Below are 24,540 nucleotides of genomic sequence, written 5' to 3' on the forward strand. Positions count from 1 at the left end.
AAGGAGACATTATGATGGATGCCACAGATATAAAAAAGATTATTGGGAACTATCATAAATAATTAAATGCCAACAAATTGGGTAATCTAGAGTAAATAGATAAATTCCTAGAAACATAGAAGCTACCAAGATTGAATCATGGAGAAGCAAAAAACCTGAACAGACCAGTAACAAATAGATTGAATTAGTAATCAAAAACCTCCCAACAAAGAAAAGCGTAGGGCCAGAGAGCTTCACAAACGAATTCTACTGAAAATTCAAAGAAGAATTAACACCAATCTTTAAAATAATTCTTCAAAAAAATAGAAGTAAATGAAATACTTCTAAACTCATCTTAAGAAACCAGCATCACCCCGATACCAAAGCCAAAGATACCACAAGAACAGAAAACTACAGGCCAATATCTCTGATGAACATAAATGCAAAAATCCTCAATAAAATATAGCCAGTTAAATTAAACAACATATCAAAAAGATTATACACCATGACCAAGTGAAATTGATCTCTCAGAGCAAGGTTGGTTTAACATATTCAAATCAATCAATGTGATACATCACATTAACAGAATGAAACATAAAAACCACATGATCATCTCTATAGATGCAAAAAAAGTATTGGACAAAGTTCATTATCTTTTCATGATAAAAACTCTCAACAAAACAGGAAGGAAATTCCTCAAAATAATAAAGGTCAATTATAAAAATCCCTCAGGTAACATCATAATCAATGGTGAAAAACTGAAAGCTTCTTTCTCTAATATTCAGTACAAGACAAAGATGCCCACTCTCACCACTTCTATTTAACATAGTACTGAAAGTACTAGCAAGAACAATCAGACAAGAAAAAGAAATAAAAGTCATTCATATTAGAAAGGAACTAGTAAATTTATCTGTTTGCATATGACATGATTTTATGTGTATAAAGCCTTAAAAGCTCCACAAAAATATTTTAGACGTGATAAATTAATTCGGTAAAGTTGGAGAACATAAAATCAACATGCAAAAATCAGTTGTATTACTTTACACCAGTAACAATCTATCTGAAAAGGAATAAAGAAATTAATCCCATTTACAATAGCATCAAAAATAATAAAATACTTAGGAATAAATTTAACAAAGGAGGTAAAAGATCTGTACCCTGAAAACTATAAAACGTCGATGAAGGAAAGTAAAGATGACACAAACAGATGAAAAGATATATCATGTTGATGTGCTGGAAGAATTAATATTGTTAAAATATCCATATTACCTAAAGTGATTTACATATTTACTACAATCCCTATCAAATTCCCATGGCATTTTTCACAGAAATGGAAAAAAAAATTCTAAAATTCATATGGGATCACAAAAGACCCCAAATAGCGAAAGTAATTTTGAGAAAGAAACAAAGCTGAAGGCATCACACTACCTATAAAAATTACATTGCATTGTAATACTAATCAAAATAGTATGGCACTGGCATCAAAACAGTCACATAGACCAATGGAACAGAATAAAGAGCCCAGAATTAAACCCAAACATATGTGATAAACTGATTTTTCCCAAGGGCACCAACAAGGCACATTAGGAAAAGGATTGTCTCTTCAATAATGTTTCGGGAAACTAGATGTCCACATGCAAGAAAATAAAATCAAACCCTTATATTACATCATACACAAAAATCAAGTCAAGTGGATTAAAGATATAAATTTAAGACCTGAAACCATAAAACTCTGACAAGAAAACATAGGGAAAAAGTTCCTTGACAGTGGCTTTGACAATGTTTTTTGAATATTACCCACCAAAATCCAGGCAACAAAAGCAAAATAAACAAGAATAAACAGATATGACTACATCTGCACAGTAAAGAGAACAATCAACAAAATGAAAAGGAAGCCTATAGACTGGGAGAAAATATTTGTGAACCATATATCCGATAATAGGTTAGTATCCAAAATATGTAAGCAACTTATACAACTCAATAGCAAATCAATCAACCAACCAATAAGTAAATCGATAACCCAATTCTCAGAAGACATAAATGGCCAGGAGGTATATCAAAATTTGCTCAACATCACTAAGCACAAGGGAAATGCATATCAAAACCACCATAAGATATCATCTCACACCTGTTAGATGGTTATTTTTAATAAGACAAGAGATAAGCATTGATGAGGATGTAGAGAAAAAGAAACGCTTGTACAGTGTTAGTGGAAATGTAAATTTCCCTTGTACAGTGTTGGTGGAAAAACATTATGGAGAAAATTAAAAATAGAACTACCTTATAAACCAGCAATCCCACTTCTGGGTATGAAATGAAATAAGTATCTCAAAGAGATATCTGCACTCCCACATTCATTGCAGCATTATTTACAAAAGCTGAGATAATGGGAATGATCTAAGTGTCTGTCAAGAAATGAATGGATAAATATGAGGGTACTTCAAAAAGTTTATGGAAAAATTGAATTAAAAGATAGTACAAATCCTTAAGGTCTTCAAAAGGTTCATGCACACACACATACACACACAATGGAATATTATTCACTCATAAAAGAGAAAAAATATCCTGCCACTTGAGACAACATAGATGAACCTGGAAGATATTATGCTAAGTGAAATAAGCCAGACACAAAAGGAAAAATACTGAATGATCTCACTTACATGTTGTATTTTTTTAAAAATTAAATACATTGATGCAGAGAGTAGAATGGTGGTTACTGGGGAAGGAAGGTGGATGGGAAGGGGTAGGTCAAAGAGTATAAAGGTGCAGTTACGTAGGATGAATGTCCAGAGAACTAATAATGTACAGCATGAGGACTATAGTTAATATAATATAATATAATATTATATTATATTATATAACAGATACTTGATAAATTAGAGTTTTGGTGCTCTTATCACAAAAAAATAAAAGATATCTATTTGTGGTGATGAATATGTTAATTTGCTTGACTATAATAATCATTTCACTATGTATATGCATATCAAAACATCATGCTGTATACCTTCAATACATAAAATAAGAAGCAATATTCCTATTTAAAAAGTGAGTTTCTATTTTTCACCCATCTGAGTGAAAAGAGTTATTTAACTTTTAATTAGGGGTTAGAAAGAGTGTGGAGATTTAGATATTTTGATATATTGCTGATGGGATTATATATAGAAATCCTCTCTTAGAGAATAATTTGTATATATTAAGATTTTAATCATACACACTCTATAACATAACAATGTCATTTTCCTAAGGATGATTGAACAAAAATGCCTTTTGTATTGTTGCTTTCAATATTAAAAAATAGTAGCAACTTACACGCCAACCAGGGGAGTGACAAAATAACCTATGGTACATCCACACAATGAAATTTTGTGTAGCCATTAAAACAAAAGGGTAGAACTACATACACTTGTGTATAAAGATTTCACAGATATCATTTTAAGAAGTTGTAGTTAAAAAGTAATTTTCCTGTTGACTACGGTGCAGAATTTCCCTAAATGCTCTTTGCTCGTTGTATTATGTATAATGGAAGTAAAGTGTGATGAAGTCTGCATACTGGAAACCTAAACTTCTAGAGCTAAGAGACACAATGAAGCATCCTGAAAAGCTAGTGGTTGATGTCCAGCCCTTCCATCCCATCCCCTGCCTTCTCTACAGCCCTTCTAATCATGACTCAGGAGATTTGGGGAGCCAGTTAGAAGGGAATAGATGGAAGATTACTTGGTTGAGAAGGGCAGACCGGAGGTGACACTCCCTGCCTAAGGCTCCTGTTCTGTCTATCAAAGAAACTGCATTTCAACAGGAGTACAGTGGATCCCTCTCCCCAGGGCCCTGGAGAAGAAATTTTATATTCCATAGTGCTTAGTGCCACCTCCTATGGCAGAGCCGAGGTTGTCCTATTATCTAACTCCTATGTCAGGGTTGCTGTCTTATCTGTGAGGAGTGGAGTACTCTATTGCTATTTATTTTTTAAGCAAGGGTCCTTGGTTATGAAGTTAGTCTTCCCTTCCTTTCCCAGCTTCCACCATTCCACAGAACAACAGGAGGACCTGGTGCCTGCTTATCCAGATTTACTTTTGTTGGTGAGTTACCTTTGAAAAGCAGTTGCTGCTGGGGATTTTCCCTGTCCTTCAAGAGCTCAATGAAGTTGGGGTAGATCATAGGATTTTTAGTTATAGGATAGGTGGGAACAATAAGGCCTATCTAGTTGCCCTTTATTATAAAGTGTGGTTCCATTTGTACTTTTTACTCTCAAGAGTCCTTGTGATAGTAGTTATAGCTCTCCAACCCTTTTCTCCATGTCATCCCCGCCCAGGACTTCATTAGAAATACAATGCAAAGGCAAAGCTTCATGCTGAGGTTTGAAAGTGGTAAGGTAGATTAATATGGCATCTAATTTCTGTCAGTGAAAAAAAAATTCTCTTGGTCAGATTAGCCGAGTTAGGGCCACTCATAAGACCATGAAACAGCATTCATTTACCCACAGATATTTGCTGAGAAAATATTGTGCTGGACACCACAAACATAGCAGTCAAGGCACAGATATAACCCCTGTCCTCTTGAAGCATAACTTTCAGTGTGGGAGCTGGACGTTTCACTGCAGTTTTAATGAGGAGTGTGAAGGCCGACAATGGACCTGCCTTGTCCTGGGCGGGGGGACATGTGCCAAGGGCACTCTTCCCAGATGCAGGAACATTTACCTCCTTCTGGAATTGTGTAGAACCAAATGAGGGGGTTGTGGCAGCAGAGAAGAAATTTAAAACAGAAGGTTGGTTTGTGCACAGGTGGACCCAAACGGAAGAGTCTTGCTGCACTGGAGAAATGAAAGACCGCTGTGCCGGGTCAGGAGAAGGGTCACAGACATTTGGCGTTAGAGGCCGTGCTGTGGATTTGGAGCTTTATTCTGGGAGTTATACTGGAGTAGAGGGTCTGGGGAAACCTGATGCCCAGCCTCAACCCACCTCGTCCTCTTGCCAGATTCCTGACTCTGCCACGGGAAGGATTTCAAGGGCAGAGTCACAGCAGAAAGTGAGAATAGGTTTAGTGAGAACAGGTTTAATATAATGAATAAGAGATACAGATTCCACAGAGAGAGTGCAGCCTAGCTCAGAGACTGAGCATAGCCCACACCAAGTTTAATACAAAAGTAAGAAATACACATTCACAGGCAAAATACTGGCTTCAGAGTGAACAGCAGCCTGCCAAAGACAACTTTGATATGAAAAGAAAGAAATATCTCAGGTGAACTTAAGGTTGGCTCTAGGAGATTGAGCAACAGCCTCTCTTCTACCCGGATTCCACTTTTTTTAGTTTTGCTCTCTGTATATATTCATGCTATCTAATGAATATTCAACGAAGGGGGTGGTTCCCAGTTATGTAACATAGTCCTGCACATGCTCAATTGGTTTCTTTTAGAGCATGCCCATTGTTCAAATTCCACCACATGCACCAAATATATTCAAATATATTCTGTGCTCTCTAGTGCCTCCAGTGGAAGGTCGCTCAAAGGATAAGTTTCACTTTTCTGAGCATGCTTGGCCATTAGGATTATATAAATCTGGATAAACTCCTCTCTATTGAGCATGCTCAGCCACTGGATTTGCATAAATCTTCCCCCTGTAGTCTCAATCTCCATGTGCTGGTGCCGAAAATGGGTGCTACAGACCACCATAGCTCAGGACTCAGAGTCAGGGCTTGAGTCCTAAGGGAGTGGTTTGAGAGCCAGGGGAGTGGCCTGAAAACTGAACCCAGGGGAACTGAGCACCTCCTATCTCAGGAGCAGGTGTCACCCTTGGCTCACCTCTCACTCTCATACCCTGTATTCAATCTGTCAGCAGATCAGGTTGGCTCTTACCTTGCCTTATTCAGAATTTAACCCTTTATCACCGTCACGGCCTAGCACCTCTCATCTCTCACCTGAATTCTTGGGAATACCTCCGAGTGAGCGTTCTACTTCTGCCTTCACCTTCCTCCAGCAGTGAGAGCAAGGGGCAGAGATAGTGCCCGGGCATACCTTTTCTGCTCACAGCCTGACGGTGGGATCCTGACTGGAGCAGCATGAGGGATTCGTGAGGGAAGATGAGATGAGCTACAGGGTGTGGCTCTGCAGCAGCCCCTGAGAGAGAGATGGAGATCTGAATGAACAGGGCAGTGTGTGCAGTGGGGTGGAAGGTGGGGCCATTAACTGAGATCAGGAACACAAGGGGGTGGGGTACGGTTGAGGGTGAGGCTGGTGATTTTGAAGTTTAGTTGTCTATGTGAGCTCCCAAGCTAAAGTAGTATTTAGGAGATGATTAGAAATACTCAGATGGAATACCAAGGATGAAGAAATGGATGTGGGAGCTGCCAACATTTACAAATGTTCACATGGAGAATGACAGTTTATTTATTTATATTTATTTATTTATTTATTTATTGAGACTTTATTTATTTATTTATTTATTTATTTATTTAATTTTTTCTTAATTTTATTTTGTCGATATACAATGTGGTAGAATTGTCATAACGAATGTATTTGTAAGGCATTGACAGAGATCACAGGCTTACATTGGCAGTTAAACTGTAATCAAAATTATAATCACATTGGCAATCAAAGGGCCTTTACCCAGTCTGATGTTTACTTGGCTTCAAAGGACAGAAAATATGGCATGTATAGTGTTTCCGCCTCATGAACGAGCCCAGCAGCTAACCGGGACACAGGACTCCTGCCCCTTCACCCACATGGCTGTGCTGCAGACGAGATCGTGGGGCCTATGAGGGTCCTTGGCACTGAGATGTTGCAGCCTCAGTTTCTCATCTGTCCCTACATCAACTCTGTCACACAGGCCCAAGCCCTATTCAGCTGCATTTCCATAGTTCAGGTTTCCCAGAAAGCAGAGCAGACAGCTGGCCCTAAGAAGGTGACATAGCATTTTTCTTCTAACTCAGCACTTTCCAGAGAACAATGCAGCCTGGAGGCCTAGGTATGGTGTTAACCTTTTACTCACAATAATGCTAATAAAACACTTCTTTTAAATATAGAAAAACAAATAAACGAATTCCAAATTACTTTCTATCTTCCTCAAAGTAAAAACCCAAATCTTACTCTAAGATCATTCCCTGAACTTGTGACCACTCTGTCACCTTGTTCCCTTTGCTCCAGGCACTCTGTCCCCCACTTGCTATTCCTCAAGCACACCTTCCTTGGGGTATTGGGATTTGCTGTTTCCTCGCTTTGGAATGCCCACCACCCACTAAATACAGATGGGTCACTCCATAGCCTCTTGTATGTCTTTATTCAATAGCTACCTTCTGTGACAACTGCTTCTAAAATGTCAACCCTCTGTCTGACAGTTTGTTCCATGATTTTTCTTTTTTCATATCACTTATTTTTTTCTAACATATATATTTTATTTAGTTATTTTACCTAAGATCTATCTCCTCAGCCAGAACGTGAGCTACATGAGGGCGGGGGGTTTTGTTCATTACTGAGTTTTTGGTACATAGAACAATACCTGGGCATAGTGGGTGCTTACTAGATATGTGTTGAATGGACGAGTGAATAGATGAATGAATGAGTGAGAGAGATTGGAGACATTGTTAGAAAGAGTTAAGGATAATGGTGACATACTTAGACATGTTTTTCCACTACGGGCTCTAATTGTCTCCATCTCTTTCTCGGTCGTTTTGACTTTATCCCTCCTTTGAACACTTCTCCTCACATATACATACATTCTCCAACTCTGCTCTTATACTTAATCACTATTTTAATTCTTACACCAAAAACAGACAAAAAGCTTCCTTAAGTAAATTTCTGTTCTCATCACTTAAGAGACACTGACATACTGAGGTTAAATGTTCTAGGCTATATTCATAATGGAACTGGAACTAGGGGCCAGGTGCTCTCACGCCCAATCTGTCAACTAGATGTTGTGGCTGAGAAAAGGTGGAGAGACAGATGGCATCCTTCACTTTTTTTCAATCTGACTTTTACTTGGCTCAAAGTAAGGACAGAAAATGCAGCACATGTGATGTATCCATCTCAGGAAGGAGGCCAGCAACTAACCATGACAGTGGATCCCTTTCCCTTCACCCACACAGGGCGTGTGCTGCCGACGAGACTGTGGAGCCCGCAAGGTGCCCTGATGCTGTGTCACTTCCTGTTGTCTTGGGCACCACTGAACTTTCTCCATCCTTCTCTTCTAGAATAGTACTGTTTCAGTTCATTCACTTCCCATCTCTCAGACCCCTCTCCCTCTCCTCGTTTCCTATGCCTCACTTAAACATCAGCATTCTTCAGCATTGTCCCTCTCCTCCTCCAGAAAGCTGTCTCTGGGTGACAGATTAGAAGTCTTTTCTGACTTTTCAGATACCACCTACTGGCAAATGACTTCTACTCTTTCACTTCCCATCTTCTCTTTCCTGGGATTCAGCTTGCCACTGGACATCTGTGAATGCCTTCAAGTTCAACATGTCCACAGCCAAACCAATCCTCCCCCTGCCCTCCTGCCCTATCTGTGGGCGGCCCTGGCTCACAGCACTTTTCCATCCCATTGCCAACCCTTCTCCGCCACCAAATCTTTTTCTTCAGTACCTTTTGCTTGTTGTCTTCTTCACATCTGTTACCTCTACTTTAGTCACTGAGGAGCTCCTTGAACTTCGACTGTTGGAAATATCTCTTACTTCGTCTTCCTGTCTCTACTCCCACACATTTCCAGCCTATCCCTGAGTCTGCTGTTAGAGTGAGCATGCTAACATTGAAAATCTGAATATGGTGCTCTCCTGGCGCACCTGATAACTTCCTCTTGTTTGGCAGTCCAAAGTTTTAGCATAATATCTGTTTGCCTTGACAATTTCTCACCATTTTTCTACCCCAGCCTCATTTGCTGCTACTAATTAACCTCCTTTTTTTTTTTTTTTTTTGCAGTTATGCTGAACTTCTCATTTATTTAGCAAATCATACTTTCATGTGTTTTGAATGAAACTCTATCATCTCAGCTGGTAACTACTGTCCTCAGCAGGGGATCCTACCTGCATGGGCTCCTTCTGGGTGGCCTGGCTGTCAGGGGTAGGATTGGGGACAGACAGACAGACACACGCACGCGCGCGCGCGCGCACACACACACACACACACACGGAGGTCAGAGGTCAGAGAGCACAGGCAAAGAGAGAGAGAAGTTACCCATGGGCTAATGCCTTTATTGGATCCAGGGCATTATGCAAACAGGTTTCCAGCAGGGAGCTTTTGGCAGGTTTAAAGCAAGCAGGCACTGGTTCTAGGAGGTCACACTATGACTGAGAGGTGGTCACTTTAAGTTCAGGGCAAATGTCTGTGGTCCCTTTAAAGGAAGCAGTGGGAAAGCAGTAGGAAAGCCTGATGGCAGGAGAGAGGCCTCAAGTTCTACCTCTGGCCACCAGCTAAAGCCATTCAGGTGGGGTATAGAATTGGAAACTGTGTCAAGGATGATTGAGCCCTGCTCCTGGAATGAGAAAGTTAAACATATTTAAAAATAGATGCCGGGCAACATAAAATTATTAGCACTCACTACATCATGTCTCTACGCATTTTCGTAAACTATACCCTCTGCTTGGAAATTTCTGCTTCTCTCTGAACTTAAATTCTTAATTATCTTCCAAAACCCTTCTCAGGTTTCCCTAGGACCCCTTTCTTGATTCTGTTTTATTTATCTGCTGCACATATTGTCTACCTAGGCAATATCCACATTACAACATACATAGCATTTTATTGTTTTTATTTGCTTAGATGTTTGCATCCCCGCAGATCTTATTCATGTTTCTAATACACTACATTTCTCAGTGCCTAGAACAAAAGTAGGTACTCAAAAAATATTTGTTAAATAAAAGAGAAATTATTTTAATGCTTTTCTATGGAAATTTATTACATCCATATCTACAAGCATATATTGTGTGATTTTGAAGATTCTGTACATCCCAAGCTAAATAACTTTCTGTAAAATTATGTGTAGCCAGATTTATCATTTATTTTACCGCTGTAAAATGTTTACATTCTCTAGCACAGATTGCAATACCTCAACTGTTTGCTGCTCAGACACTTCTCCCAAAAACCTGTATGTGGATTGACAACATGATGTAGGAAAACAGGAAGGTGGGCCGAGCTTTGACTTCGATATCAGCAACATCAGTTTTGGTGTAAACAGCAGGCATCTTTTTTTTTAGAGCAGTAGCCTACTTGTGTTTCCATATAGTTACAATATTCTTGACAGAAGCCTTCACTTCTCAGGCAGTTGATAATTTTAAAATCTGACTCAGGTTCTGCACAAAGAAATATCTGGCATTAGCCTCTTCATATCATCTCGAAAATCAAACAGTGGTCATTTTGGCCCTTAGGGATGTGGTGGGGGATGGCAACAGATAGGAAACAGCTTTATATAGTCCGTGGTTGGAAGTTCTAAACTGTACGATCAACTCCAGATAAAAGCTCTGCTCCTTCTGAATCTTTTCACTTCCCTCAGTAATCAAATGGGAATAGTTATCCTGTCTCACAGGAACCCTGTGTGGGTGAGTGACATGTGTCCGGCTCTGTGCCTGTTCTATTTGTGCTGCAGTCATGGCATTTCTTCTTCCCTTCCCTTGGGAGGACTAGCAAGTCCTTTGGAACAGAGAGCCAATTCCAAAGTGATGGAAGATAGGACAGCATAATGCAGGAATTAAAGTTGGTGGACTTTAACTGCTGGATTTCACCAGCAACTTACCAGCACCCTCCTGTCCTCCCTGCTCTTGCCCACTGAGCGTCTGACCTAGTTTTCCAGTTTCGGGGTTAGCAATGAGTTTGGGATTAAGGAGGTAAATAGGAAATTACTGTCTCCTCCAGGTCCTCAGGGATTTGAAGCTGGCCCTGGGCAGGGTCTTGGAGACAAGCCATAAGCCTGAACCTGTCTGGAAGAGTCCAGGAGAGTGGCTGTGGTATCACTGTGCTTTGTCATTCCCTATACCCCTCCTTCCCCAATGGACTGACAGTGTATTCTGTACTCTGTCCCCATCCTCAGGAAGCATATCCTGAGCCTCGTTTGGCACCTGGCACTTGGCAGGTATTCAATAAATTTCTGTAGAATGAATGACCTCCAAGTCCAAGGGCGTAGAGCTTCAGACTGGCAGAAGGAGAATGTTTTACCAACACTACTATCTTCTCCTCTGGCTACTGTGTTTCGGTGAAGTTGGAGATCATAGAAGTGGCCTTAAGTCTTCCCCTTAGATCTACCCCTCCTCCCACTCCCCCTGCACAAGAACCTTCCCCGTCTGCTTGTTCATTCAATATTTCCTGACTGGATGAACGTGTCTCACACTCTAGTACTTGACTTACCCTGAAAAGGGGGAGTGCGCGGTGGTGGTAAGTGGCTGCGTTTTACTTGGTGGTGTAACAAGTGAGACCCGTTTGTTCCTCGTCCAGGAGATCCTTCAGTGGGTCCTCTGGGAGCCTCAGTGCCTGAGTGGTTTACAAATGGGGCTCTGGACATTCCTGTTGAAGTGTAGATACACAGCAGAGGATTTTCAGAACTCTCCATTCAGCAGATCCATGAGCATGAAGTAGGTACACTCGAAAGGGTGAGTGAAAGTGGGCGATGGGATGGGTTGAGTTGAAAGGGGTGCAAGTATTACTCGTGTGTGCACATGCGTGTGTGTGGAGAAAGAGAAGGTCGACAATGTGTGACAAGCATGTGCAGAGCATTGCATCTGAGTAACTCACCAAGACAAGGTGAGCCTTCAACTCAGAGGTCACCACTGTAGTTGCTGAGATTCCCTAAAACTTAATTTCCTTCTCCATAAAGGGAAGGGGAAGTTTAAAAGGATAAGCAAATGGAGCCAGGGGAGGGACCCTCTCATCTGGGAAGCCAGAGCCGTCAGCATATTCAAAGTGTCATTTATAATCCCAGCTCAGAGACTCCTACCCAAAAGCCCCATCAAGAAAATGTGCTCCAGTCTCTCATTGCCCAGCCTGGACTTTCATACCCAAAATGATTGTTGTGAATAGATCCTCGCACCCAGCCCCAGGCCACATCTATTTTACCTGGAAACAGCTGGGCCACAAGAAGAAGGCTGGCAAAATGAGAGAGGGATTGCTGTTTCATGTCTGCTGCGGGTCCTGCCAGCTGAGAAGGCCCTAGGGTGGGTGGGCAGGTGGCAGTTTCCCTTTATAGAGCTGGGCTGGGTGAGTGGGTGCAGGGCATGGGAAGACTGCATTCTAGAATGATTTCTTAGTCACCGAGGACACATGTAGACACGTTATTTTCCCATTGTTCATGGAACAAACATGTTTCGTTTTTCAGGAAGTAAATAATATACCTGAATGCGTTGGGTGGGTTTGATAAAGAAGAAAATACAGGGAAAGGGAAGAGTAACATAAACATGAAAGGCATGGAGAGGCAAAATAAATAGTTGGTTATCATAAAATCACCAATATTTTTAAGTGCTTTTCAACAGCCCCTGCTATTCCCTGACACAGTGACATAAATAAAGCTGCCATATTGTTTCTATCCTGTCTGCTGAGCACATTTATTTTAGTATTAAAAAAAAGCATAAAAACATAAAACATACCAGTTTTAGAAACTGTCGCTTCTTGAAGTTATGTGAGTAGTTCCAAAGCCACTCAAAATTTTCATTGCCGTTCTTTGTCCTCCCTGAGTCTCTCTCCCTGTGTCTTTGCCTCTCTACTTCTCCTTCATATTTTGACCCATCCCCTCTCTATTTAAATTTGAGTCTTTTTCAACTTTTTCTCTTCCTCTTCTATTCTTCTCTTTCCCCCTCCGGACACCTCCTGTTGATGCCAGTGAGTCCAATTCAATTCTGAAAAAAAGTCTATGATTGAGTCTGGGTTTTCTCTTGTAGTAATAACTAAGCAAAATGCTCTCTTCCCTTCCCCTTCATCTTCTGCTCATCGGGCATAAGTTTAATTGTGCTGCATTATCTCAGGTGTGCACAGTCCAGGCAGGCTTAACCAATGTAGCATAGGCTTTGGTTCAAGGGCTTTATTTTTATTTTCTGGCAGCTGTCCAGTATGAGGATCTGAACCCATAACCTTGGTGTTTCAAGGCTGTGCTCTAACCAACTGAGCTAACCGGACAGTCCCAAGAGTTTTATAATCATATAAAATCCAATATAACATCAGTGACTTCTGGAAAGGCTAGTGCATATCCCATATGTCTCATTTGCATGTACACTTTGGTCCAGGCAGAGAAAATGTCTCACAGCATTTGTGTAAATGTAAATACTCATACTCTACCTGGAGAAAGGTGAAACTAGATGGAGAGGCAGCAAAAACAAGAGTGTTGGGCATCTGGGGAAGCAACAACGAGTACAGAAAGTTTGTAGCTATGGGTGTGTGTGCACAGGTGTCCCAGGATTTTCACACAGCAATAACCACTTTTTAGGTCTCAGGACAGATTCAACACTAGGGAGAAAAGAGGTGCTAGTCAGGGATAGCATTATCGTCATTCACATCCCTTTGTTTTAAGGCATAAGAAAATCTTCCAATTTAAAGAGGACACTGAAGACACTGGCAGAGATGACAGGCACCTGGCCCATGATAAGATTCATTAATCACTCATTCCACCAGACTCTGACAGTTGGATGTTCGAAGAAAGTAAACGGTCAAGAAAGGAGGTGGACAGCTACTGTTACCTTAATTCTAATGGAAATTTCTCTCATTCTCCCACTTTCACACTCTTTGTATTTTTATATTCTAGTTTAGTAGCTATTTCTCACAGTTTTGTTTGTAAATTACTTAAGCTTGGAATTGGGATCTTTTATAAAAGTAATGCAAATTTTATATTACATAGGCAACTTATTCTATCTATGTTTGTTAACCTTATGAAAAGGAAAAAAAACAAAGCAAATTCATTCTACTATTTAGTTATTAATAGTGATAAATTTTGAATTGAAACCATGAATCAAAATATAACATCATTTCAATGACCACCTCCCAGCTAAGGGAATCTTCTATCTTCTTTAAAATCATTTGATCTAATTAAGATGAAGAAACTGAGCCAAAAATAGTTGGATTTCACTTTCTCTGACTAGGTCTTAAAATAAAATAAGCCCCTTCCCCCATACTTCTGAAAAGAGCAACCTTGAGAAAGAGGAACCAGTGAAAAGCTAGTTCTGCCCTTTGATAGACAAAAGTTAGTGAAATCGTAATAAACGTGGTTGGTGTTATATCTGTCCTAACACAACAATGTTATCAGCCTCTTCTGCCAAAATTCTGTGTCCTAGGAAAACCATATAATAATTCACCTGTGAAAAGCCACATCCATCCTGTGGGGGAGGACCGGAACTCACCGTAGAATAGTCTTATTATTGGTTCAAACTCTTTTTTGCATGTCCATGCAACTAATAAATAATATCATTTTTAAAAGTTGCTTAGTATGTGAGATTTGAACCAAGTAGGTGGGCTAAAGTAAAATAAGAGATCTCACTGCTGAAGGTGTCCTGCAATGCACAGAAAAATTATCGGAAAATGCAAACATGCAGGGGGTGAGATTTTTGACACTGACATATCCTTTCTTGACTCCCAAGTGGCATCCCATTAAATCCTGAAAAATATGAATATGAGAAAGGAAACCATATTGTAACCCAATTGGGACTTAAAAGTTTTCTGCAGAATCAAATTTGGACTCTTCTATTGTATTATAAAATGGCCCAGTGAAAAAAAATGGCCCAGTGAAACTTTTTCTGGATGAGACTCACAAGAGAGTGAAGCAAAGATTCCTATGTGGGTTTTCCTGTTCTTAAACTTTATACTGCACCATGCTAACAAGTCCACAGAGACTGCTAGGACCTCATTTACATAGGCACAGATGCCTCTGTAGAAAAAAAAAACTTGAAATATGGAAAAGATAGACACAAATATTACAGCTCTTTTTGGAAAAAGAAGTCAGGAAGAATTCCATGATATGCGAAAAAACTTCTTTTGGATAGTGGTAAAGAAATTGACTTAGAGAATTGGGTGGAGGTCAGAATGTTTGCTGGCAAGTATATTATTGCTTGTTTATTATTTGTGTATTCAGAAGTCAATTTAATCTTTAAGTAATTTATGTCATCCTTAGAGAACTCTTAAAACTGTACGTAAAAGAACACAGAAAATCCTCTTACATGGGTTCTAGAAAACACTTTTTTTTTTTTTTTCTGGTAGTAAAAACCTGAGACTGTTATAATTTTAAATTTTTGAGGTTACCAGTTCTGATACAACAATCATAAAATTTTAGAACTGAAAACTCTCTTAGAGACCCACCCCAGTTGTTTTAAGAAAAGGAAACTGAGGATGAGTGAAAAAGTGACGTGTTCAAGTGTGTGAAGTAGGAATTGAAGCTCCAGATGCAGCTGGGCAGGAGTGAATGGCAAGTAGACAAAGGGGTGCCAAGGGCTGAAGGAAAAGGGAGAAAACCCGTTTGGAAAAGAGTAGAATTCCCGCTGGTCACAAACTTCAAAAGAAATGTTAATTTTTTACAAAATGATATCATTTCTTTCTGCTGCTTTGATTCTTTTGGCCTAATTTCTCATAATTGAAAAGTCTTTTGTCTTCTTACCAGTCCTCAGAAGTTAATCATTTTTTTCTCTTTGTTTCAACCACAAAGGCATCTCCCCATATCTGCTGTTTCTGAGCCCACGTCTCTCTTTGACCTCGTCATGTTGGGAAGACTTGGGACCTCACCTTCTTTTTCCTAGAGGGGCGAGCATCTGTGCCTATGCAAATGAGGTCCTAGCAGTCCTAGTGGATTTATTAGCGTATTACAATCTGAAGTTTAAGGAGAATTTCTACATAGAAAACTTTGCTTCGCTCTTTTCTGAGTCTTGTCTAGGGTAATTTTCTTTGGACCATTTGACAGAAGAGTCCAAATTTGATTCTACTGAAACTCCCAAGCCCAAAGTGGGCTACAAAGTAATTTCTCTTTTTACATTCATACTTTCCAACATTTAATGGGCTGCCCTTGGGAGGCAAGAAAGAGGATATGCCAATGTTGAAAATCTCACCCTCTGCAGGCTTGCATTTTCTAAGGACGTGGGTGGTAGGTCTTCTCACCCAGATATTTGCTCTGTTGATCTTCTCTCTCTCTCTCTACTTCAAATAATACAAAAAGCATAAATAATAAAGTGGAAAATATTCAAACTCCATTAATTTTTATTTGTCTACTTTTATAGACAAATAAAAATAGACAAATAAAAAACCCTACTTTCATAGGGTTACTGATCTTCCACTGTGAACCCCAGTCTTCATATCCATAATCCATCCTTTTCAGAAAGAAGATGTGAAAGTTAAAAACCATTATAGAGACAAATTTCTAAGAAAAAGTTTTATTTAGGAATAAGGCATTGCAATAGGAATACACATGCCATAGTAAACTAGTGCATATTCAGAGAAGTAAAGGAAGACAAAGAATTTTAAAGGAAAAGTGATGGAAGATTACGTAACTGTTTGGGGATAATTATCTTTGGCTGCAAGGATGAATAACGAAGGTAATGCCAGTCTGAGGTTGGATAGACAGTTTCTAGGCAGATGTCCTCGCAGAAGTACTTTATGTTTAAGTTTGCGATGGCCTCTGTGCAAGGTTGTGGTTTTTGCAAAGTCCTTTATGATAATTTTTGTTATCAGGGTTTTGTGCACAAGAACTCTCCCTTCATGGCCTTCCTGGTTCAATTTGTCAGGGATTTATTATTTAATAAAGGTGATTCCATTTTGCTTCTGGCAACTTTTACAAAGATAAGTAGCAATGTTAGTGAGTTTCTGATTGTGTATGTAGTGCACCAAGTACAAAATAATTAAATATTTTCTGCCACTTCTGGAAACAATTAAATAGAGCAATATACCTTTATTCTTTTACTATCAAGCCATGAAATTGAAATAGCTAGCATGACTTTTAATTCCCTGTAGTGCTGAGAGAAGCAGTTTATTAATATGACTGTGTGAATTATACCCAGGGGATGCTGTTTCAGAATCCAGCCCCTTTAGAAAGCGAAAGTATAGGACATCAGGACAGCAAGATAAATCTGGGGCTCTTCAGAACTAACCAGGATATGAGGCCATCCTTATTTTACATGATGATGAGACAGGTTTGTTTTTCTGCTTGTTATGATCACCTCAACCATTACTGCTGGTGGCTCTGATTAAAGTTTGTAGAGGTCCCTTGCTCTGCTCTATTGTTGTATAGAGAAGTACAACATAGCCTCTCTCGGCAATATATCAAATTTAAATTAAAAAAGGAGACAAAAAATAATTTTAGGATGGGGCCAGAAGTTCGGTCTGTGTTTGTAAGTTTTGTTCAGTAGAATGGCTATATTGCAGATGGGGAAATCAAGGTACACAAGTTTTATACAAGTGAACCTTCCCAAGGTTATCCACTAAGTGGTAGAGCTGGTATTTCAGGCTTTGTGCATTTGAACTGCCATGCTGTGCTGCCTCTGATTCACACCTGAGATGTGGGGGTAGGCTTGGTCTCCACTGGCCAACTTTAGGAAAGCCACTACTCCCTCTGAGCTTTAGTCTCCAAACCTAAAAGGAGGCTGATGTCACTTACCCTGCCTAATTCAACAGCTTATTGTGAGGATCAAAACGGATTATTTATGTGAAAGTACTTTATGAAATACAAAATATGAGGATAATGAAAAGGGACACCAACACAGTACAGAAACCAATAAAATAAATGTTACATTGTCCTATAGCACATTCTATAGCCTGCATTTGGAGTGTTGCTTCCTTGGAGGTTAACAGGCTTCCCTCCTCCTTATAATTGAAGTGGTAAGATCTAAAGGCTTGCCAAGATTTGCACTCAATTTTTGGCACAGCATTTTATAGATGGAATAGAAAGCATGGAACACCATCTGTGCAAGAAGTCCTGGAGACAAACAACAAAATACAGCATGTGGAACTTTTAGGATCCTGATTCTAAGAGATCAATTTATGAAACAATTGGGATCATTTAACACTGAGTGACTATTAATTTATATTAAAGAATTAGTATTGATTTTTTCCAAGGGTAATAGTAGGATTGTGGCTATATTTTTGAAAAAGAGTCTTTTTCTCTGAGTTATATATTTCAAAGTATTTCAGGTGGGCATCTTTGAAATAATTTATTGTCCTTTGAAATTATAATCTAGGATGGGGGAGCTTATCAAGAAATGAAACAAGATTAACTACATGTGGAAGCTGGATGATGGCTAAATAAAGGTTCATTATACTATTTTTGGTACAAAGAGTTCAATCCAGCCTGTGTTTCCACATCTAAGAGGTAAGGATGATGCTACTTACCGTGCCTAGTAGCTCATACGTAGCACTGTGTATGTCAGTTAGGAGGCACAGGATATTGGGTTATCTTTCTTGCTCTTTTCACTGACCTTTGACATTCTTTGGCTAGATCATTATTTCCCTAAGTGTTTGCAAAATGGTGATACTCTTTATTTGTTTGCTGGACTACTTTTGTAGAGAGAAACTTCCTCGTAACCTATTTGGTTACACTGGAATATATCTCAGACAGGAAAGACGACTCAAATGATTATATTACGTCCATTTCTTTACCAATTTTTAGGATGAGCCTGGACACAGCCCGCCCCACCCATCCCGAAGCACAGCTGCTCTCTGCTGCCGTCTGCTGGATCTGGAGCACTACGCAGATACCTGCTTGAGCTGGCAGCCCCTTAGGTTACAATGGGATCCCCAACCTTGTCATCACATATCTTCTCTTGTTTTTCTCTTCAAAGGTCTATGTTTTAAAATATAATGTATTTCAAACAAGCTGCACTTAACATTACTTTATTTCCCATTTTAATTAGCAAAAGAAATATATAACTTCAGAGCAGCCCTTCTGATTAAAAAAAGAAAACCAGTGTTATCAAGATAAATTGATATAATTCAAACAAAAAATGATGTTTCACTTAGGCTTACAGCTGATTAGATATATGAGGGGGTCTTCAAAAAATTTATGCAAAGATTTGTATTATCTTTTAATTCTGTTTTCCACAAACTTTTTGAAGTAGCCTATTTTTGTTCATCCTTTAAAGTGTCAAAACTCATACTTAACTTACATTTCTATCCTCCCTTATCACAACCAGAGAAGGCCTGTTGGGGCTCAGAGGTTTCACATCTGTATTTTGCTACAGCCCCCTACATTGTCTTTGCATGCAGTGCAAACTCAGCACACCTCATTTGATAACTGGATCTGTGGTTGCCCTGGGATGCCCTCGCAGTAAGACTTCAGGAGGGGGAGGCACAGAGGTCCTGCAGTCGGTGACCCTAGGGACCAGCACCACTGGGTTTCATTTCATATAACTCAGTAAGCTGTCATGCCATTGTTTCAAACAGCATGCATAGGTGTTGAGACATCTTCCAATTTTGTATTCCTGTTTTTTGCATTTCCACCGGCAGCGAGCAGTCCCATAGCCACATATTCTGTTCACTTCCAGGTCACTTTTCACTAAAAAACAGGATAAGTCAGTGTGACTAATTGTGCCCTAGCACCAGGAGGCAAGACTTTGGCAGCAGGTTTTTTCAGGGAAAATACTGCAATTGACTGTAGAGAATGCTGGAGAGTAGTGGCAGAGGATACACATGACAGTTGTTTCCCCAACATGTCCCACCCTCTTCCAATTTCCTCGCTGGTTGACTTGACTCTCTGATTCCCATCCAGCATGATTTTCCTTTTCTGCAAATATACATTAATCCATGTCACACCCCTTTTTATAATCCCCACAAGAGTTTACCATTACTTTTGATTAAATCCTACCAAGCCCCTTGTCAGGTCTCCAAAGCAATATTGATCTGACGCTGGGCCACCTCTTCAAGCTCGTGTTGTTCCACCATGGCCCACACTTTTTCCCTGATATGCACCTTGGCCTCTCATCTGTTCTTTGTGTGCTAGCTCTTTCCTATCTGGGCACCTTCGCTTGTGCTTTCCCCTCTGCCTGGGGGGCTTTCCCCTTGCACAAATGACCTCTTTGAAACTTCAGCTCACAATGCTGAGTAGACAGGATGCAAAAGGGAGAATATAATCTAAACGCCAAGCAATAAATATATCCTAAGCAATAAATACATTCTAGAGTAGACCAAATATACTGGGTCTCTTTCTTACTTAACCAATTGCCTTCCCCTGTCCTCATGTAGTTAAGTGCCCCCAAACTATTTTTCTCTGTGCATTTTTATTCTTTTCTATCATCTATCCCAAGCTGTAGTTACATATTTTTGTTGCTGTTATTGTTATTATTTGCTCTTCTCAATTAAACTGCAACTCCTTGAGTATGAGGACTATGTTCACATTGCTTGCCATTATATACCCAATACCAGGTACATCCAGGTACATAACATGTGCTCAAGAAATACCTGCCGTGGGCTGGCTGGTTAGCTCAGTTGGTTAGAGCATGGTGTTGATAGTACCAAGGCCAGATGCCAAACACACACACACACACACACACACACACACACACACACACACACACACACACACACACACACACACACACACAAATACCTGCTGTTTGGCCCCTGGCCCAGAAGATGTTGATTTAGTTACTCAGTCTCAGGGAGTGCTCTCTGAGGCTGAAAGTAGCTTTTTAAAGGTTGATTGCAGAGATGAAAGTTCAAGGTGGATTGAAAGGGCCTACCTGTGGAGAACTTTTCTAGAGGTTCTCCAGAGAGGTGCCTCCCTGCACTCAGCAGAAGCCAGGTTTGGGGAGGGTATCAGAACACTGGGGAGCAGAGAGTCTGACGTGCATGGTCTAAGCTGCATGTGGTCCTTTTTGCAGAGGTGTGGATTCAAGGGGCCTTATTTCACCTGAGCCCTAAGCCCTCCTCCTTTCCCACTTGTCCATTTTCCACACAGCAGAAGGGGCAGGAAAACTCAAACAGGATGTTTATCCTTGGGCCAGAGTTTTATGTTTTCTCTTTGTCCTAGTAAAGAAAAGCCTTCTGTTTCTAATGCTTAGGTGGCAGGGTTCTCTGGTCAGGGTGCAGGTGGGAATTAAAAAATGGTTGACCCAACCATGTGCTTGATAGGATATTAAAGAGGTTCTTGGTCAGAATGTGTCCAGTAGTGGGTGAGGAGGAAAATCTGTTTTGCTGTAACCTTCATTCAAAAGTGGTCATAGTAGAATGCAATGAAGAACAAAGTGAGGTGAGCTGAGATATTTTATTATGCTGCATGATTATGTGGAGGCCGGGTACTAGATATATAAACTTTTGACAGGTTTGGAGCCAGTCACTTCACAGACTGCAATCATAGGAACAAGAGGCTATTGTGGGAGCTCAGGGAAAATGAGGCTCAGAATGAGGTGAAAGCAGAATGGATGAGAGAGAGCACAGGCTTTCATGTGTGGGACTGCCAGCTTCAGGCAAGTCCCCACAGGCCTTTACCTTGAAATGGGAATTAAGACCCAGAAAAGGAAAGTAACTAACCTGAGGTCACACAACAACTTAAGTGTCAAAGCTGGAACAAAAACCCAGTTGGTGTGTTGTGCAGTCTGAGTAAACAGGATGCAAAAGGGAGAATACAATCTAAACGCCAAGCAATAAATATATCTTAAGCAATAAATACATCCTAGGATAGACCATATATACCAGGGTCTCTTTCTTACATAACCAATTGCCATCCTGTGCACCCATCTTCAGTCCTCGTGAGCATCTGAAGGGGCTGAAAGTATGAGAGGACTGAAGTTACCCAAAGCAGGAGCAGGAGGAGATGAAGGTGGGAAGTGCCCAGTTAGCCCACCCACCTGTGTCTGCCATTTTTCTCCCAAGTCATCTTCCTCCTAAGGGCCTTCTGCAGAATTAGACTGTGGAGGCCAGTCTGACTCAGCTCTCAGCAGCTGAGTACAGGCAATGGCAACCAGCTCTGCATGAACATCCCTGGCTCTGGAGGGATCCCTAACCTGGGATTTCTATTTCAAAGGCTTGGGGGGAAACTGTTTTTCAATAAATAAATTACTATCATATTTTGACAGGCCTGGAATAAGTTGATAGTAGAATTTTATAGAAATGTCCATTGGAAATGGCCCAGGAAGAAAGAACAAAACAGAGTTAAGCTAAACATGTACCCTCTGAGGAAAAGAATTAACTACAGAGACTGTGTAGAAGGGGAAAAGAAGGGCATGCTGGGCACCTTGTAGAGCCTCAGAAAATCTATTGGGCAGTTTGGGAGAAAGGACCAGAAGGCTTCTGTGAGTCAAAACAATTAGTTTGTTCCCAGCACAGCTAGACTTGTTGAGTGACTGCAAGAAAACTGTTTTCCCTCACTATAGTATAGAGTATTTGGTTCAGCTTTTAAGAGAAGGAAATTATACTAGATGATCTCTCATATTCATTCGAAATCTAATATTATAAAATTATATACTTCTAGGTACATAGACTAACACAGGAGTCAGAAGATTGCTGACATCTCAGTCTAACTCTGAAATTTCCTCAGCAGAGTCCAAAGGCACCTGCTATTTGTATTATCAATAAATTCATTTTTTGCCTAATAAAACTGCATTCCTCTTAATCCTAATCTTCTGACTTAATATGAAAAGGTATAAAATTTAGAAGGATGGATAGATCTCCTTTCTGTGCACAGCAAAGCTATACAGAAGGATAGAAAAAGGCATCTCATTCCACAAAATCAACAATAAATGATTGTAGGTGCTCTGCAATGAAATAAGGATCGCTGGTGAGTCCCCACGATCTAGGAGTTCAGGAATTCTTACCGTGGGCAGATGGGGGGTGGTCAATGACATCTAAGATGCCTGATCCCTACCTTTTTTTTCTCCTTGAACTAGTCAGCCTCACTGCCAGGAGGTGTATATGAGAACTGCTATTACTGCATTTTACTAATGGACTTACTGAAGACAAAGTGATTGAAGAAGGTTGCTGAATCCTTCAGAATTTCATTTCTTAATCAAGCTCTTCCCCCACCTCCCAACCCCTGAAACTATATGTATTTCTAGTTGAGAGTCTCTTTTTACCTGGAGGATCTCGGTAGAGTAGGAAAGAAAGAGCTAAAATCAGCACAAGAATCCTCATAGTGCAAGGGCTGCTGGAGAGAAGCAGGAGCAGGTCGGAGGAAACTACCCCAGGCAGGAGAGGAGCAGCTCTGTTTGTGGGCAGAGGGTTGCTCCTGATTACCGAAGCCACTGAAAAAAGCATTCCCTGGTGAGCCCTCACCAAGGAGCAGTGTGAGGGGGAGGGTTTGCGACATTAGAAATGTTAACACTGCGGTGCTCAGGATGGGGGGTGGTTATTGTACAGAAAGCCCAAGTCATTCTGTTTGCTTTCCAATCTGAAACGACTTGGATTAGATGATCTCTAAGATGCCTTTCAGCCTTCACATTCTGTAATTCTAATGAAAGGAAGTTCAGTTCTGCTTCATCAAATTGCTCCAGGTAAATTTCAGTCAGGAGCTTTTTGTTGAAAGTATTGGTGTAGGTAAATGGCATTAAAGTCCATCAATCCCAAGACCCCTCTGAAATAAACATTTAGAAAGAAAGAAACACATAATGTCAAAGAGAAGAATTGTGTGGGAAGTGGAGAGGTCATGGATGCATGACGGGTCTCAGCACATTTTTGGGACAGAAAGCATGTGGGATGAGGATGACAATAGGTGCCAATAAATAATACTTTATGGTTGGCATCATCAAAGGAGTGTGATGTCTGGAAACAGAACATCAGACAGCCTTAGAGCTCAGAGTGAGGAGGAGGAAAATAGTGAGAAGAGAGGTCAAAAGAAGAGCATTTATTGAAATGCTGTATTTCTAAAAGTGGCATCAAATAACAAGTAATCTTACTCTATACACTTCCAAAGAACATAGGAACTTATGTTTTATATCTACCACAATGCCCAGGTAAAACACACAGAGCATAGGCTCCTGGCATTTGCCCTTTGGCAAAACAACAGATAATTTTATTTTAAGAAAAGTTAGTGATATATTTTTGAGAAAGTGAAAGTCTCCAACTTTGGAGGTTGACATCCTTGAATAAGCCTCCTCATTCTGGAGTTCAGGTTAGCCAAAACCATGCTGGAGGACAGCACTTTGCTCACACACCCTGCAGTGGATTGAATGTCCCCCCAAACTCACCAAAGCTTAATCCCCATTGTAACTGTTGAGGGTGGGAAATCCTATTATGATGACTGAAAGGTGGGGCCTTGAAGAGGTGATTAAGTTGATGGTTTAATGGTGGTCATGGGCTTGGTTCTGAAGGTTTTAAAAGGAGAGGGCATGAGGAGCTATCTCTCTCTCTCTCTCTCTGCTCCACCATATTTACCATGTGACACCCTGAGTTACTGTAATCATGACCACTACATGACCTTCACCAGATGTGTTCCCTGGACCTTGGACTTCCCAGCCTCTGAAACTGTAAGCAATAAATTTTGTTCTATTATAAATCACCCAGTTCCAGGTAGTGTGTTATAAGCAACAAAAATGGACTAATACACACCCTAAGCAAAGTCTAGAAGTCAATACATTCTATGCAAAGCTCCCACATAGGGGAAAATGTGATAGAGAACCAGTCCTCCCTATACATTAACAGGATAGAAAATCAGAATTCACCAAATGTGCTAGTTTGGGTCCTTCAAGAAGCAGATATCCACATGAATTTGA

The 24,540-nt window shown here is 40.3% G+C and overlaps 2 protein-coding genes across 2 annotated transcripts; both read right to left on the minus strand.

The window, feature by feature from the left end:
- Positions 1-10,111: 10,111 nt before the first annotated feature.
- LOC134380489 (sperm-associated antigen 11B-like) lies at positions 10,112-12,059 on the minus strand. The gene is made up of 3 exons (XM_063100466.1): positions 11,999-12,059; positions 11,294-11,449; positions 10,112-10,245 (listed from the first exon to the last, which is right to left on the minus strand). The coding sequence occupies exons 1-3, from the start codon at positions 12,057-12,059 to the stop codon at positions 10,112-10,114; spliced, it is 351 nt and encodes a 116-aa protein (XP_062956536.1).
- A 7,174-nt stretch (positions 12,060-19,233) lies between these two features.
- LOC134380553 (beta-defensin 104A-like) lies at positions 19,234-22,963 on the minus strand. The gene is made up of 2 exons (XM_063100589.1): positions 22,906-22,963; positions 19,234-19,391 (listed from the first exon to the last, which is right to left on the minus strand). Exons 1-2 carry the CDS (start codon positions 22,961-22,963, stop codon positions 19,234-19,236), a joined length of 216 nt encoding a protein of 71 aa, XP_062956659.1.
- Between the last annotated feature and the right edge of the window lie 1,577 nt (positions 22,964-24,540).

The sequence above is a fragment of the Cynocephalus volans genome, chromosome 1 (genome assembly GCF_027409185.1).
Source record: "Cynocephalus volans isolate mCynVol1 chromosome 1, mCynVol1.pri, whole genome shotgun sequence".
Taxonomy (NCBI): domain Eukaryota; kingdom Metazoa; phylum Chordata; class Mammalia; order Dermoptera; family Cynocephalidae; genus Cynocephalus; species Cynocephalus volans.

What these genes read in the sequence shown, in the direction of transcription:
- LOC134380489 (XM_063100466.1), bottom strand. Translation starts at nt 12,059, where the DNA reads ATGAAACAGCAATCCCTCTCTCATTTTGCCAGCCTTCTTCTTGTGGCC. An exon ending in TGTGGCCCAGCTGTTTCCAG is followed by an intron (nt 11,450 to 11,998) that starts GTAAAATAGATG and finishes ACACTTCAACAG; the next exon opens with GAATGTCCAGAGCCCCATTT. An exon ending in GCGCACTCCCCCTTTTCAGG is followed by an intron (nt 10,246 to 11,293) that starts GTAAGTCAAGTA and finishes TTCTTTGTGCAG; the next exon opens with AACCTGAGTCAGATTTTAAA.
- LOC134380553 (XM_063100589.1), bottom strand. Translation starts at nt 22,963, where the DNA reads ATGAGGATTCTTGTGCTGATTTTAGCTCTTTCTTTCCTACTCTACCGA. An exon ending in ACTCTACCGAGATCCTCCAG is followed by an intron (nt 19,392 to 22,905) that starts GTAAAAAGAGAC and finishes CCTGTTTTTTAG; the next exon opens with TGAAAAGTGACCTGGAAGTG.